This window comes from Aspergillus versicolor (assembly GCF_001890125.1).
Source record: "Aspergillus versicolor CBS 583.65 unplaced genomic scaffold ASPVEscaffold_2, whole genome shotgun sequence".
NCBI lineage: Eukaryota > Fungi > Ascomycota > Eurotiomycetes > Eurotiales > Aspergillaceae > Aspergillus > Aspergillus versicolor.
In genome coordinates, this window is record NW_024467525.1 from 2,494,816 (window position 1) to 2,510,926 (window position 16,111).

The 16,111-nt window shown below is 49.7% G+C and overlaps 8 protein-coding genes across 8 annotated transcripts; 4 read left to right on the plus strand and 4 right to left on the minus strand.

Moving 5' to 3' along the window:
* Positions 1-21: 21 nt before the first annotated feature.
* ASPVEDRAFT_481112 (uncharacterized protein) lies at positions 22-1,210 on the plus strand. The gene is made up of 2 exons (XM_040813950.1): positions 22-654; positions 710-1,210. Exons 1-2 carry the CDS (start codon positions 379-381, stop codon positions 1,010-1,012), a joined length of 579 nt encoding a protein of 192 aa, XP_040664490.1. The 5' UTR covers positions 22-378; the 3' UTR covers positions 1,013-1,210.
* A 565-nt stretch (positions 1,211-1,775) lies between these two features.
* On the minus strand, positions 1,776-3,116 carry ASPVEDRAFT_124942 (arrestin C-terminal domain-containing protein; the record flags this gene model as incomplete). The annotated part of the gene is made up of 3 exons (XM_040806230.1): positions 1,776-2,018; positions 2,088-2,972; positions 3,033-3,116. The coding sequence occupies 3 exons, from the start codon at positions 3,114-3,116 to the stop codon at positions 1,776-1,778; spliced, it is 1,212 nt and encodes a 403-aa protein (XP_040664491.1).
* A 1,293-nt stretch (positions 3,117-4,409) lies between these two features.
* On the plus strand, positions 4,410-5,095 carry ASPVEDRAFT_123113 (putative DNA polymerase delta subunit 4; the record flags this gene model as incomplete). Its single annotated transcript, XM_040806049.1, has 3 exons — positions 4,410-4,755; positions 4,809-4,876; positions 4,952-5,095. The coding sequence occupies 3 exons, from the start codon at positions 4,410-4,412 to the stop codon at positions 5,093-5,095; spliced, it is 558 nt and encodes a 185-aa protein (XP_040664492.1).
* An 858-nt stretch (positions 5,096-5,953) lies between these two features.
* Positions 5,954-6,961, plus strand: ASPVEDRAFT_481135 (CFEM domain-containing protein). Its single transcript, XM_040813952.1, has 3 exons — positions 5,954-6,142; positions 6,196-6,334; positions 6,416-6,961. Exons 1-3 carry the CDS (start codon positions 6,062-6,064, stop codon positions 6,769-6,771), a joined length of 576 nt encoding a protein of 191 aa, XP_040664493.1. The 5' UTR covers positions 5,954-6,061; the 3' UTR covers positions 6,772-6,961.
* A 561-nt stretch (positions 6,962-7,522) lies between these two features.
* ASPVEDRAFT_481197 (uncharacterized protein) lies at positions 7,523-8,745 on the minus strand. Its single transcript, XM_040813953.1, has 2 exons — positions 7,872-8,745; positions 7,523-7,807 (listed from the first exon to the last, which is right to left on the minus strand). The coding sequence occupies exons 1-2, from the start codon at positions 8,305-8,307 to the stop codon at positions 7,653-7,655; spliced, it is 591 nt and encodes a 196-aa protein (XP_040664494.1). The 5' UTR covers positions 8,308-8,745; the 3' UTR covers positions 7,523-7,652.
* A 512-nt stretch (positions 8,746-9,257) lies between these two features.
* ASPVEDRAFT_126084 (putative ubiquitin-protein ligase (Asi3)) lies at positions 9,258-12,192 on the minus strand (the record flags this gene model as incomplete). Its single annotated transcript, XM_040806330.1, has 2 exons — positions 9,258-11,711; positions 11,758-12,192. 2 exons carry the CDS (start codon positions 12,190-12,192, stop codon positions 9,258-9,260), a joined length of 2,889 nt encoding a protein of 962 aa, XP_040664495.1.
* Positions 12,193-12,634: 442 nt separating this feature from the next.
* On the minus strand, positions 12,635-14,556 carry ASPVEDRAFT_38239 (NEDD8-activating enzyme E1 regulatory subunit). Its single transcript, XM_040811656.1, has 2 exons — positions 14,096-14,556; positions 12,635-14,028 (listed from the first exon to the last, which is right to left on the minus strand). Exons 1-2 carry the CDS (start codon positions 14,468-14,470, stop codon positions 12,730-12,732), a joined length of 1,674 nt encoding a protein of 557 aa, XP_040664496.1. The 5' UTR covers positions 14,471-14,556; the 3' UTR covers positions 12,635-12,729.
* A 512-nt stretch (positions 14,557-15,068) lies between these two features.
* Positions 15,069-15,952, plus strand: ASPVEDRAFT_124645 (ribose-5-phosphate isomerase RKI1; the record flags this gene model as incomplete). The annotated part of the gene is made up of 2 exons (XM_040806204.1): positions 15,069-15,447; positions 15,510-15,952. 2 exons carry the CDS (start codon positions 15,069-15,071, stop codon positions 15,950-15,952), a joined length of 822 nt encoding a protein of 273 aa, XP_040664497.1.
* Positions 15,953-16,111: the final 159 nt, after the last annotated feature.

Here is a 16,111-nt window from a genome sequence, read left to right on the forward strand (position 1 = left end):
GAGTGAAACACCTGACTGTGCGACAAAGGGTAGTAAGTTAATATCGCTGCCTTGTGGTGGTGCAGTGCAAAGCCAGCCTTAGCTGGGCTGTGCACGAGGGGCCGAATCCTCCAACATCCAACTTTCAACATCACTCGCTACCTGCTTGACGATCGAACAATTTGGCCCCGAAGAGGCAGTAAGAAGTCAACAACCTCATGACCACGTAAATCAAAACGCCGCGAGTAATAACAAGAGAATTCATCGAACTTCGGTCCTCTCGTCCAAATAATAACCGTCGTCCCTTCCCAAGTTCCCATCTGTCCACAGCACGACTTCATCACATCTCCTCATCACCACTGATACAACTCACGCAACTATCCGTAAAAGTCTCCTCCAATGGCGACCACGTCCGATACAACTCCTCTTCTCGCTGATTCGGAGCCACTCGAGGCCGGCGAGTACCAACTCCCCCAAGATGGAACTATCACCACCCCTGTCCAACAGAAACCAACAGACTACCGAAAAACAGTCTTGCTCACCCACCTAGCCGCAGCCCTCTCCATAGTCGCCTTTATTTTCGACCTAACAGTTATCTGCATCGATTTTGCCAGTCCGGGTGGCTTCTATTTGTTCTGGAACCTCCGTGAACGACTCCAGATACTGTTTGCCATTGTACGTAACCCTCTCCCAAATGGTCAAACACTTCCATACTTATCAAACACCGCAGAGCGTCGTAACTGGCGTAACCGCATTTCTCAACCTATCTCGCCTCAGATACGCCCGCCGACCTCTTTGGCTCTGGCTAAATCTGATCATCGATGCCGTGATTGGGGTTTACACCATCTGCACAGCGCCAGATGCTCTGGTTCTGAACTTCGACCAAACGCCCGACTCGTGGCTTCCTGACTCCAAGGCTGCGCAGACTGCACAAGCTGTTATTGTGCTCCTGGCCATTGGACTGATTGCCGGGCTTGCTGCTGGGTATGTTTCCCCCCATCCCTCCTCTTATACAATCAGCGAGGAACGTTAAATAATGGGCTGCATATTATAGATTGGCACATTTGGTTCTTTTCCCCGTGCGCTGCTATGCGTACTTTGCGAGCCAGTCCTGGCAGACTCCCCAGAACTGGAGAATTCCCGGTGGTGAGCTTAAGTTCGAATTTAGCATCAAATTTTTGAGGCAGGATGAGGGGAGGGATCCTTCTCGTGACGCTACAGTGTAAGATAGATGGATCGACGAGGTCTTGGTTGCGTGTTCCTTGACGAATTATAACATGGATGTGTAATGATTGGACTCTATTAACACTGGTATCGAGACTGAGACGCTTTTCAACAAAATTAAATAATACACGTTATATTGGCCAAGGACGGCTAGATATTCTGCATGGAGTAATGACAATGACTCCCTCGAGCTCCTGGCTATAATATGAAGAAATCCATGGAAATAGAAACCAGACACCCCGCCCCTGTTCCCAGGCTCCAACTAGAAACAATCACACTAAATACAAAAGCCAACGAGGCAAAAAAGAAACAAAATGCAAGAAATATAAACTCCGTAAACCATGCATTCGTGAGACGTAACTGGCCTGATTATCCAGGCTGCAAGATTGTACGGCGACACGTATGTCTGTATAGTTGGTGTAGGTTGAGTTTACCCTGGCAACCACTAGTGGTCGCTTTCTCTATGGCAAAAGTCGGTATGGTGTAAGTGGGTTCGATGATCTTCGGCTGATGCCTAGCGACGTGGTTCCTTCTAGGTTTCGAGGAGGTAGGTTACAGCGCTTCTCGTCAGCTTAGTCTATTAAAGGCTTCTTTTGGCTGCCGACGACGGCTACCCCGAGATGGCGAAGACCGTTGGGATCTGACGGTCGAACTATTGAAGGAAGCGGTAATAATGGGTTGTCGGGGTTGATGTGGGCGGCCTCTCGAGCGGCCTGTTCGATAGCTTCCATCTCTTCCTTACAACCAGCGTGGTCAAGTGGACAAACAACAATTGGTTGTCGTATCACAATATCTCGCGCTGATGCTAGATGAGCCTAGAGAAATATCAGCCTAGATGGTCAAGAACGATATGCTGCTGGGGTTACTTCGTGTGTGAGACTGACCTTCACTGTTAGATAGTATTCGATTTTATAGAGGCTTGCTGTGGTGGTGAACCCGCTAACGGCATATGTGGGAAATCCCGGTTTACCTCGAGGGAGAACGCCCTCTCCATCGCGCATATCCTTTGCTGGGAACACCAGGCCCATATTTGTTAGGAAGCCCGTCGGGGGCATCTTTACGCCAATCGGTTCTGTCCGTTTTGTTAAGGTTTTGACCTTCCGTTGGGGCTCGTCGCCCTCGTGGTTGTAGATAATTTCTTCGTCGATCCCGATGGTAATTTTGTTTATTGTAACTCTCCTGGCTTTGCTGATCCAGTCGGGATTCGGAGATAATTTAACGTAGACGCTCACAGGGTCGAGAGGACCGTATGACCATCGCGGCAAAGATATACCCAGGGTCACCAAATGATCTGACACATTTTCGGCAGACTCCGGACGATTGTACATTCCAAATGTCGACAGCGTGTCATACCGTGAAATAGGAACCGGGAACGAGTACTTTCTTTGGTCGGAGTGGCCTTGCTGCACCATCACCACAATCTCATAAAATGTCTCGGCAATACGACTGGGGAGCTGCAAGCTAGCAGGAGGAACGCGTCTAGATGCATCTGGTCCGCCTCGGCCAAAAGGAATGAATAAAACGAACGGCAAGTCCATTGACAAAACCTCCTCGAATTCTCGACCGGCCGGACAACGGAATAGGAGCATTTCTTTTCCAACAATATCGGTTATGTCTTTCCTCGGGGGCGCTAGACGTCTTCCGACTACCAGGTCCGCTGATGGGTGGATTGTTTCGCGACGAACGAGAGATACAGTAACGAGAGATACGTTGACGGGGGCCGTGATGCCTACGCTCGGTCTAATCTCGACTTTACCTTCTATACGGGGCTGCAGATGGTAAGCGCGCTGGCCTGGTGGAGCTTATTAGGCTGATAGCAATCGCATGACACTTACCATAGTCGCAGATATCCCAGGGTATCCGATTAGAAAGTTGCCATTTGCAGGCCCCGACACTCGCACGAAGGCGGCCATTGTGAGAGCGCAACTCCCACACCACCATCGGTAGGTGGTAGGTGAGAGGGATGCGCCTCGAGAGTTTTTTGCGAACTATGTAAACTCGACAGTGTGGATGACCTTGACAGGTTCATAGAGGGCTCGGATCGAGGGTTGTTGGTGTTTGGACCGACGACGCTGATCGTGCGACGGTGTAGGGGTGAGTGGGTGAGGTGGTAAGCGGCTATTGAGGTCCAGACACGGCCCGCACAGCAGCTCGTCGAGAAGAAACAGGAATAGCGTAGACTGGGTGGTGAGCAGAAAAAGTCGAGGTCTGAAGACAGGAATCCCACAGGATGGAGACTGGGACTCTGGGAGCCGCAGAGGGGCGTGCGTTGAAGGCGGCTGAGAGAGCAAGTTGACTGTTGGTGCTGCCGAGTTGGTGGGGAAGCTGAACTGACTCGGGATGAGAGAACAGAGAACAACCAACTCTGCCGACTTCGCTTCGCTCGCTTTGAGCTGATCTGCACCTCGAGTTCGCGCCCGCGGGCCTGAGGCTGACCTCGTTTTCCTCTTGTCCTCATTCGCGCTCCTCCACTTTCGCTCGCAGCCCGCCCCCCATCTTCATGGCCCAACCATGACCGCCTTTCCCTCCGATGTTGATTGTCGTTGCTTTTTCCATCCTCAACGTCATAACTGTTCCTAGAAAGAACCGTCGAGACCACAAACGCCCCGATGGCTCAGGCGCCCTGATAAGATCAGCGGCTCCTCCATTATTATGACGATGACTTTAGGCCTGAGCCAAAACGATTGTGGGTTCCTAGTCGAGCGCCATCATGGTCTGTATACCTCTATTATATGCTTGTTTTCAATGGAGCGGCCCAGTATCTGCCAACACCGTCGCTGTGTTGGTTGTGAGACATCTAAGGTCTCCTGGTAAGCATCTCCACGGTTTAGTCTACATTTCCCCTATACTTCACTTGCAGCCTTCAACAGAGCATAAGCGACCCCGCCAGGTCCACCATGCTGCATGCTTGACCTTCAGCGTTGGCTAGTAAATAGTATCTTGATACTCGTAAAATTACATTCAATAAAATAATACTTCACATTGGCATGGTTTAAACCCAAAGAGTAGTGCTGACCAAAAGCCACAAAGTTGGCTGGTTGCCCGGCGCAACAGGCATGACATCGATCTCTCGTTCCCCCACACAGCAACCTTGGGCCAGACTTCCTCAGCCTCCGCACACTCACGAATACCTGTCCATCGTCTTCACGAACTTGGTCTTGAACCACACTTACGGTCCCAGCTGCGAAATCAGAATTAAGAAGAAAATGCCGCCCTCCCGTCGCCGAGGAGGTAACACTGCCTCCGCCCGATCAAACCAGCCAGTGCTATCCTTCGGTGCCAAGTCAAGAGTCACAAAGCCGTCCGCTGCCCCATCCCCTTCGGAGAAAGCCAAGGATCTTGAGCCTCTTGTTGCAAATGTCCCCGAGACAGATACGTTAAAGGACGTCCAGCCCTCCCAACCTTCCACGGCGGAGCTTGCTGTGAGGTCACAAGCGAAGGCCGAAACCCAGCAACCTTTGCTGGAGGTCGACAAGAGGGCAACCAAGATCACGCAGAAACAGCTACAGGAGTACTGGAACAAAGAGGAAGCGAAGAGCCGGGGGCCCAGGGGTACATTCCTCACCTATCTTTGTTACGTTGAATGAAGTTCTAACCGTACTTAGTTCATCACCAAGATCTTGGCCTAGACGAGAAGATATTGCGGCATTTTGATCTCTCTAGTCAATATGGGGTATGTTCTGTCTTAACTTAGGCCATGGGTTATATTTGGCAGATTCTAAGGAGACCTTTCGCTAACACCATCCAGCCTTGCATCGGAATCGCACGTTTAAAACGCTGGAGGCGAGCGGAGTCCCTCAGCCTGAATCCCCCGCTTGAGGTCCTCTCAGTCTTACTCAAGAAAGATGGTACCACAGGGCAGCGAGCATATATCGACGAGCTAATGTCATGAGCACCGTTCGAACGGCGACGGATGTAACATTTTTTTCTTGGTTTCAAAGCGGGTCTTGATATATATGTAGGCGTTTGAGATCAAGACTAAGTTGGGCGTTCGGAGAACACTGTACATACCCTTTGAAGAATACGATTTCTCTTTCCATGGACTATGGTCTTACGGCTTCGGATCACTGGTTTGTTTGAAGGGTATTGGGGGAGCCGGGAGAAAGTGAGTCGGACAGAGCATACCCGTTGGGGTGCCCTGTACTCCGTACAATGGCCTGCAAATGATTCTCTGCCACTGTGATTGTCCCTGCAAAAAAGACATCCTCCCCAAAAATAATTGTCTTCTAAACGTTCCATGCTTCTGGCCACTCCAAGAGTCACCCAGTCTCCACCTTTTGTTTCCCATCCCCTCACTCGTCCTCAATGGAGTCTATCAAAGAAGGTCGAATGAAGCGTGCCGAACGGTGGTTTTGTAGAGAAGGTTCTACTAGTTAGCATATTTTCTTTGGCTCATATCATAAAGTTCTCCCGCCTGTGCCCCTTCAGCACGGGGAATCTCATGTCATGTTACCTAAATAGCCTTCTTTCCAATATGCGACCAACTACGCATTTTTCATTACTCGGTCTTACTCTGATGACGCGGATGCCGGTACTGTTGCGTCCTCCCATTGTCCATGTCACATCAATCTCTCTCAGTTACAAGTCTGTGTTACGTCAACTCCTTAGTCCATCAATACTAAGGACAGCAGCTGTATGCTAAAATTCCACCAAACCGAAATAGTATACAGAAGTGGACATCCAAAGCACCTACGGCATGTGATACAAGTTGCTGAAGGGGGTCTGGCCCTCACCAGGCGTATAAAATGGCCCAATGGCCCGGGGATTAACTTAATACACTTCCTCTATATTGCAATCTTTCATCTCCATCATCTTCGGTTACCAGGCCTCTGGGGGTTTCTCCAAAATTACCATCAAAATGAAGTTTCACATGGTCTCTACAGTGCTCTTTAGCACATGCCTCACATTGGCCCAAATTCTGGGTTTGCCTAGCTGCTCTGTGAGCCTCTGAATCAGATTAAACCCACCCCATCCTTCTCTGACTGTCACCAGATGCAATGTTTTATCAATGGCATGACTCACGACGGATGCTCGAATCTGTCTGACTTTGCTTGTCACTGCCGACAGCCCTCTCTTGTAACTGAGGTGACTCCCTGTGTCCAACAAGCTTGTAATGAGCAAGACCAGTCGTGTTAGTCTCAAGTCTGCCATCATCCAGTCGAATTCGGAATACATATCGACCACATTTTCATCCATACTAACGACTCAACAGCCGTCTCCAACGTTGTGGTGACCGAATGCTCCAGCGTTGGTGTTCCAATCTCCGTCCCTCCAGTTGGTCGTGGCTCAACTAGCACGAGTATCCCAGCGACAGGTGGAAACGCGACTCCAACATATGGCCCCGTCAGTCCCTCCGGTCCCATAGTGACTCTTCCCACGTCAACACCGATAATATCGTCTTCAACCCCTGTGGGCTCCTCGTCTTCTGTGCCTGTTTCATCCAACATTGCTTCCCCATCAAGCCCGGCTTTTCCGTCGCCTCCATTTCTTGGGGGAGCTAGGTCCTTAAGTTCCGGGGGTAAAGTGGCTGGCGCAGCTGCTGCTATCCTGGGTTGGTATTTGGCCTGAAGGCGTGGCTTACATTGGCCTTTGTTCGTGTCCAAGGAAGGCCTGTTAGAAACTGCGAGCGCCAGGTCTGGATACATACAAGGAGAAGGAATTCATGGGTGGTGGCTATTATATTCTTGATTAGGTTGCTTATTGATTGTGTCTGTAACTAAGGTTGCTGACTTATTTATAATATTGGATATCGCCGACGAATTGGCTCCAACATGTAAAATCATCCATCAATGGATAAGCTATCTTAGAAAGAATTTTTAGGTAGATATACTGGAGAGTGGTTTCTGTTGGGGTGTCACTACAGATGATACAGTATTCACCTTGTACATGCGGACATCCATTCATTCACGTTAGGGCTGGAATATTATAACAACCTCCATTTGTTCTTTGTCCATGGTGTATATCATTGTGACAACCCAGCTACATCCTTTGATAGGTTGCAAATTGGATAAATTCATTCACACATTTATGCTGTCGTCGCCGACACAGGAGAAATATTTCATCCAGTCGTTCACGCCTCTATTTCTCTGTTTACCCCCTCCAGGCTCTTCATCGCTCCTTCCATTTCCATATTCACTTCATGTCCCTCTGCTACCAACAATCTCAAGATTACAAAACTCACAAAAATGAAGAAACCGAAACCCCCATTCCGCTCAGCCCTCCGAGGACAGATACGCAAAATGCTCTCCATAGTGGGCAGAAATAGACAATCAAGACTAAATCCCACGACCAGACAACAGTGTTATGACATCTTCGCCTTGGCACTTGTCATTGTCATCATCGTCTCTATTGTGGTTCTTTTAGTGCAAAACTTGGTTTCCTTCCCTCAAATCTTCTTTAGCGAGTTGTCCGGTTTCTGCGCGTTTCTGGCTCCCTCCGTACGCGATCACCTATCGCGGCTTTCGCCTGACAATTTCATATTCCTGATTCCAGTAAGGCCAGTTTTCTCTTTTCCTTTCTCTCTCTCTCTCTCTCTCTCTCTCAGAGCAGGTGCATTTTCCTGTGCGATGCTGATGATGGTGTTTTAGCTGGGTTGTGGATTGGGCTGTTTGGCTCTTGGACGTTTGATAAGACAAGCCTGTGCATTTATGTGGAATGGGCCGACTAACCAGGTATCGGACGTGGTAAGTGTCTGATTCTGGGGAGTCTGTTAGCCACACTGGGTGCAGGATGTGGGCGGAAATTGATATGAAAGTGGTTAGAAAACCGCATCAACGCGCTGTACACCTGCCTCTGGGATGCCGAGAAAAAGGGATTCCGACCATAGCCAGAATAAAAGGAGGCTAAATGGAGATGTAGAGGTACCAGGAGGAGAAATTCGAGACAGAGCGGGAGATATCGAGGTCGCCCATACCCAAGACGAGCCGTCCAGACAACCCCAGCAGAATAACGGCAAGAGTCACAAGAAGAACACGAAGAAAAAAAGACGAGGAAGGAAGTGAGCGCACAGAGGTTATTACTCGCATGCTTTCGCTTCCCCGTTTTCCCCGTTGTTTGTGCTAGCTTCCGAATATTTTGCTTCAAGCGGTCCAACCTTTTCGACATACTCGACCGTAGGATGGTTCTCGTTGGAAACCAGAATTACCTGGTAACCGTCGAAGTCCATGTCACACACAGAGCATCCGATTCAGATTGTTCCAATTCGAGCTTCTTCGTCGTTCACAACTCCAGGGCCGGCGTCTCGCACATTGCAACCGATACAGATGGTCCCATTTCCATAGTCGTTGTGCTGAGACTCGAGTTGTTCGTTGTTGGTTAGGATTGGTTGGTCAGAAGTCGTGCTTCTGGCTGCAATTACTGTGCTTGCCTCTGAATCAGTATCATTAATATCGCCATCATATCCAGAAGCAAGAAGCTCGGTATCTTTGTCCCGGGCGTCAGAAGACATGATGAGTCTCAATACTCAAGATTCCGGGGACGGGGAAGTAAGACCAGGGGCGAAATATGCTTTATGTTTCCGCCGATATAGCAACAGCTGAGTAACAAGCGCAAGTAAACGACAAAATTATGAAATTGAAGAGAGAAAAGAGAGAAAAGGAGCGGCAGTTATAATCCAATCTGTACCCCGTGAATAAACGTGCCCCCTAATACTGTGCTTTCATGAAGATAAAGATCCAGAAGCTTCGTCACCACAGCTGTTAACATAACTTCACTTGAGTGAATCTGAGTGAACAGCCGGTCCAGAGCAGGAAGGAGTTGCTGAACAGATCAAGTAGATGTAGAACATCCAAGGAGCTATACTGCACATCAAAGAATTAGCAGGTTATTCTGCATGCTATAACCCGCCTTAAGTCTCACTTCTCCCCACAAAAGTTTTCTTCCAGTCCTTAGCCACCCGGACTGTCTATACTTGAAATTGAAAATAAGGGTATGTAGTGCTTCCAGAAATGAGATGGAATTCAGTGAGTCTCGCAGCGCTATATTACGATCAAGGAGTAATGAATGGGGATATCAGATACAAGAAGAAAACATGCAACAGGGTTGTTATACCAACTCTATGGTACCCATAAACGTACAAACCCGCCAACTTCCTGTCGACAGGTCACACAGCTTCCGAAGTTATTCATCGCCAAGCTTACCCTGCAGTCCTCGCATATACAAAGGCATCGGCAAGGCCAGACGATGATGGAGCGAGAGTTTGTCTGGCAGACAACACAGGGCGGTCCACTGGCGCCTAGCCCCGAGGCACCAGTCTCCCAGGTCTGTTCGGTGTTCGGCGAGCCGGAGGGGGCTGCGGAGCGCTTGGTGAGGATGAGTTTCTCTAAAATCTCGGATTCCTCTCGCGTGTTGGGTCTTTGCTTTGCCTCATGAGAGCCCGTCATTGCGAGACGTGATTGGTGTGAACTGAACAAAATCTGTGCCCTCTGCCGTTCAACCTGCTCCTGGAACCGACGTCGTGTAAGAATTCGTCCTTCTCGTCCGGCATTGAGATGGGCTGCCAAAATCCGAGCTTCCTGTCGCGTTTCTTCATCGCGTGGGTCAAGAAGACGTGCAAAGGAACCAACGTCCATCAGCGACTCTGGGGCAGGAGTACCCTCCCTAGAATACTGGTGGGGGAACGGATCGGTTTGTGTAGGTGTGCGCCGGCCGTCCGATTCATCCTCCCACTCGGAATCAGAAACGGTTGTTGCTGAAACGACACTGGTTGTGTCATCCCAATCATCCTCAGACGGGCCGTAATCTGGGGTTTGATCTTGGTCACCCCATGAACCACCTGCTTTCCACCAATTGTAAAGCTTCTCGTCTAACCGCTGTTCGTCAGGCGGGTTCCAATCGCCGGTGTTTAACCGTTCCCTCTTCCTCATCTCTTTCTCGACGTCGAACTCGTGGTTGGCTGGTAACTCCAGCTCTCCTTCGTCCGTGAGCATCCAGAAATCCAGCGATTCCCTGTTAGCCTTCCCTGATTTATCCTGCGCAGTATTCCCTCGTTGCCCTACAATAAGCTTCATCCACTGAGGACGAGCTGTGATTCCGACTCGCGTTAAAGTTTTGTCAAGAACGAGGGCCATCCATTTGAACATGAGGTAGAAAATAGCGCGGAAAAAGGCCATTCCTTGGTAACATCGAACAAGACCGCGGAAGGCACCGACACCGCCAGGGTTACTCTGGTACCGTGAGGTTCGTGACCTCCCCTTAGGCTTCTCGATCTTCTTTTCTCGGCCGTAACCACTTTCCCAGTCAGGTGAAGGCTCCTGAATATCAAAAGTAAGAGTCTCTCCACTCTCCATAAGCAGGTCATCGGCCCGGCCACCTGGTGTCACCTGCGATGAGCGTCTCCGGCGCGAGGATTCAATTTCGATTAATCTATCCTCCTCCAACCATGTCATATTGCGCGCAACGACACCTCGTCCCTCGTTGAGAAAGACAGCTTCGCTGGCAGCAGTTAGGGCGGTGTAACCAATCCTAAGGAGAGCACTGTAGAAATCCTCATGTCGATTGATGCGCACATTGCCAACCTGGTTGGATCCTTGCATATTCTCATGCGCAAGGCTGAACCGTTCCCAGAGAGACAATTGCTGGGGAATATCAGAAGGTAAAGAGAAAGCAGTTATAAGAAGAGCAAGTGAATAGATTGCCGCACAAACAATGATGCCGCATAGAATTAGAAGGTGCGGCACGAAACCCACCACACAAACTGTCGGAAACTTTAGAGCCAAATCGTCAGTTCCTAGAGATAATCCGGAAGCGAGACCCCAAGTCATGGCAGCCATGAAACATAGGCCCCAGAAAGTAGTGTTAAATAGGCGGTATCTGCTTTGCTTTCCGATAACGTCTAGCACATTCGAAGACAAGCAATGGCAGCAAGAAATCAAAGCAACTAGCAGTAACTCCGGGGTAACGTTCATTCGGTCCAAAATTTGAGATTTAGTCATCAGCTGAAGGGGTGTACGGGGAGTATCACTGTCTCCGTCTTCGCTCATCTTCGTCTTGGGTGAGCTGAATGGTCCCAAACCAAGGGATTGGCTGATAGTGGATTCTGCTTCGGCAAATGAAAGTGAGTGTTCAAATATGGACATTCCCCCTTCTGTTACAACAGGTCTTCCTTGCAAGGAGCTCGAGAGAGTCTCCATAAAATGACTCAAACAAAGTCGAAGAAAAACCGGCCAAAGTAACCTGAACGAGCCGTACGGTATATCGGTCCCAACGCGGTTCATATTCATTGCACTGCAAGACTGCAGGTCCGTCTCCCATGTAAGTAAGTTCGAGCTTAATGAGAAAAGGAACCCGCCTCCTCCAGCATAATCGAACTGCAAACGCTTCCCGGGGGAGCCATACCGGAGTTCGGGGTAGTCAGGCGATGTCTGGCACTTGATCGCACGAAGAAGAGAGTGTATCTGGGAAATGAGAAGCAGAATGGGAATAATGCGCAAGGCTAATCGCCTCGTCCAGTCTAAATGTAAATGTCGTCTTGTTGAAGCGTATATCGCGATCCTGTTCAGGACGAGCGCCTATAAGTGTCAGAATGGTTCACAACCAGAATTCAGGTACCCTCACCACAGTGAAACATGCGAGTGACCACCGACTAGTCAAATAGGAGAAGAAGCCGCTGAACTTTATGGCACCTTGCAAAAGATCTGTGAACTGTAATCGAGTACTGGGTTGAGCCGCCGCCTCCGCTACAGCCTCCCTCGCAGCCTCGCTAGCAGCTTGGGTAGTGGCCGCCACCACCTCTCTTTCTAGGCCTGCGCCGGGAGTACTCCAAAAGTGTGTGTTCATATCCCTGAGACCGACTAGCCTTGCCATGCGTCTGGGGATAAAGGAGAAGGCGAAGGATTCCGCGCGTTGGAGACCGCGAAGCGGGAGCGACAGCAAGTCGCGTGGAGCCGATAGATTCGTGGATGATACAGAGGACGGCAGTACCGAAGAGGGCAATGCCGAAGAAGCATTAATAATGGCCGGCAATATTCCGGTCCCTTCTGAAGAAGACATCTCGGTTCGAAAGGTTCAAGGGTGACCAAGACAGGCCGACGGACGGAGGTAAATCCGCTGGTCCCGTACACCCTTGGCCGAGATGAAACGCTGAAGGACACGATGGATTATGGGATCAGCAAGTAGGCATGATATAAGGCGGAAACAGAATATCAGCGCCTCTGTGGCAATTTGCCATTAGTACATGGCGTAGCGAACGTCAATAGAGAGCAAGGTTCAAGAAGATGTTGGAAAGTTGGCAGTGGTCCGAGACACTGCACGGCCATCCTCCCCCAGTCCACAGGGCGGCGTCACTTCCGGCTCCGCCACTAGCCCAAACAAGGTAACCGCTGTTCTTGCCCACGTGCCAATGCCAAGCTTTAGTATACACCGTCCACCCTACCGCGAGCAAAGTACCGAAAATAAATTATTGGACTACGATGGAGCATTGCACGGACAAGACAGCTTGGAACAGGTAGTAATGGGTCATAAATTCATATCCTCAAGCTATCTATTGTTACCCGTGCATCTTGCGGCAGTCTCACGTAACGTAGCCCATCACAGCTTGTACATGGCACTGCTACTGTGGATTCCGTTGAAGACGCACGTATTATCCAAAGGTACATATTGCCTAGTGATTACTTTGAGGGCTTCCTGCGCCACTAAGCCGCCGGTAAGGGAAGAAATGTTGTGCAACTCGCCGCCCTCTGTTCGTCGAAGTTCTTGCGCAGCCCCCAAGATGCGGCCCTTAGCTTCATCGTCAATGGGCGCTGAGCCCTCCCCGGCAATAGCACCCAGGATGTGATCAATTTCAGAAGACCACACTGTTTCGTCATCAAGGGCGTCTTCGGAATATCTCCCCTCTTGAATCCCGGTCACCACAATATCCAAGGTCTGAAATGCTAGAACAACAGGGATAAGAGATTCTTCGTTACCCAGCTCAACCAGGAAGCGCTTCTTGGTTTGTGAATCCCCTTCCACTTGTGGTATATTACGACCACGAATCACCTGAATGTGAGAAGCGTTTTTGCAAAATATCTCGATATCCTTCTCGGAGACTCCAACGGCGCGTCGTAACTGAGATTCAATCCTTCGAACTGTTTCCGTGACTTCTGCAATATCTTTTCTAGCCTTTGTTTTGTAGATGTTTTGTAGTGAGACATAGTCGGCCGTTTGGGCTTTCATATCAGGCAACGAGCCAGGGAGAGGTAGGACTTGGTACTTTTCGTAGAATTCACGCACTGCAGACGCAATGACCCAGAAATCAGCAGAGTCTGTGGTCAGCTGCTTGCATTCTTCCAGTTGGAATATTTCTCTGGTGGAGCTGCGTAGAGCGAATGGATTAAGAGATTTGAGCACGGCGGCCACAGCCTCATCATAATTCTCCTCGCCGCCCTGGGGGTTGTTTGTTCGCGCGCTAGACCGTACGAAGTCCCTAAATGCTGTTTTATCCTTATAGTTGGAAGGAACAGATCCACCATGAGCGTCCTTCCACTTCTCCAGATAGTGAAGAAGTAGTAATACGTATGGTACGTGGCCGTGCTGATGATCATCGAGACTGTCTAAGTTGCTGATACTGGCGCCCGCCTCAGCCAACTCCGGCCAAGGCTTGAGGAGACGGAGATCCTGTGTCGATTCTGGATCTGGATGAGTCTCTACTATGGGAAACACAGTCGGAAGTTGAAGAGAAAATATAGAGTAAAATCCCACAGACCGCGTATAGAGAACCGGGATCCCTAGCGCTTTAGCATCCCGACAAAGAGATTGCAGGGATGAATGCTTAATAGGGCCCGATACTAAAACCAGCTTATGCTGTGCCAGGAACTCGGGATCCTCTTGGAGAGTTTCCGCGATAGGCTGATGTACCAAAATAATTAGCATCAAGAAATCGGGTTGGGACCTTGTCCCTACGTGACAGGTATACCTTGGATTTGAAGTTGCCCTCTACGTCAGGATTCAACTCTTTCAGTAATCGACATGTCTCCTCAGCTCTTGACTTGCCCAGGCTTTCAGTTTCGAGGAAGAAGTTCACTCCGAGATCTGGTTCAGTAACCACAGCAGGATCAACAATCGTGAAGCCCCCAATGCCTGGAAGGACGAGATTCTTAAGCGTTTCGACGCCGGCTACGCCTGATACACCTGTGCTCTTTTTTCCCCATGGTCCATCGGAGTTGACCAATAGCACCCGAGTTTCCTCTAGAGCTTGCTGTCCACTGGCAGCCCAGAGCCGCAACTGACGATCGTACTTCCTTTCCTTAGAAGAGGGGCCGGTCAGGGCACGAGGAAATTCTGAGGTCATATCAAACCAAGATCCACCGCAGAACAGAAAAAACGAGGTATAATAAGAAACCACAACAATCTTTATTTGGTGCGGGGAGGTTGACAGTGCTATACGTTGTAAAGTGACTGTAAAGCAAGCCACCGGCAGGCATCATTAATAATCCGGGTGTAAACACGTGAATTGCTGGCTATGATTGCCTGAGGCTACTACACCGTAGAATGCTGCCAAGCCTATGACGACACAGCCCCTCACTGCCACTCCTAACAACTTTTCTATTTTGTTGACTGAATGTTTGGTATGAGGGTTGATCATGCACTTTGAAGCACATGCTCTTTGACAAGGTGGATCTCTCCTGAATGTACCAATTGCAATGATATTTATTCCCCGGATTTTCCCTTGCAATCGATCGTGAGTGGCCCATGGAAAAAACCGCGTCGGAGGGGAATTCACCCCACCGGGCATCTCTCCCCCGGACTCATATTAATAGGTACATATGCGCAGCCTCCAATTCTGGTCCACTTCCTGTCATTCAGTTTCATCCATACTTCGTCCTTGTATTACCTTGAACGCACATTTGTCGCAAGTCTCCAGAGCGCCCATCCGTCTGAACTCCACGATGGCCGAACTCATCGAAAAAGCAAAACGCGCCGCTGGGAAGGCAGCGGTCGATAACCACTATCCCAAAGATGCCAAATTCGTCGGCATTGGCAGTGGCTCTACCATCGCCTACGTTGTTCAGGCCATTAAGGAGCTGGAAATTGATACCTCTGCCACCCTCTATGTACCGACTGGTTTTCAATCCAAACAGCTGGTCATCAATGCCGGCCTGACGGCTGTGGAATTTGACGCTATCCCTGAAGGAACAGTACTCGATATCGCATTCGATGGTGCAGACGAGGTCGATGATGAGCTTAACCTGATAAAGGGCGGCGGTGCTTGTCTTTTCCAGGAGAAGATCGTTGCTCTCCAAGCCAAGGAGTTCATCTGTGTTGCAGGTTTGTAACTCATCAGACTAATCCGAGACTATCGCAATTGGCTTATATCATCTTTTGTACAGATTCGCGGAAGCTGCAGTCTCGTCTTCTGTCCAGCTGGAAATACATTCCCATCGAAGTTGCGCCGATAGCTGCTGCGCGAGTGATTACTGCTCTCAAACAACTGGGCAGCATTGAGCCTACACTTCGCCCACAGGCTGGCTCTAAAGAGGGTCCTCTGAAAACGGACCAGAGCTTCTATATTGTTGATGCGCCTTTCCCAACACTTCTAACGAAGGCGGACGTGGCAGCTGGCCAGGATGGTAGCGGAAAAGGTGGCGTTTGGGAGGTTGACACTTTAGCAGCCGCCATCAAGCAAATTCCCGGTGTTTTGGATGTTGGTATCTTCTCTGGTCTGACTGGTCCTCAAGCCCAGGCATCAGGGGGCATCGGGGGCCAAAGGCCGATTGCTGCTTACTTTGGAATGCCCGACGGCAGTGTGTCGGTCCGGAAGGCGCTTCTTTGAGGTATCTCGGAAGAATTAGGATGCATACGAAATACTATACAGCGGTGATAAAGTAGAGATGACTGATACGATTAGATGCTATATATGTTGAGTTAGCTGGTGCTGATTTGGAGCAGCGTAAATACCTCAAAGAATGTTATTACTTGAGTCTGCTTGGTC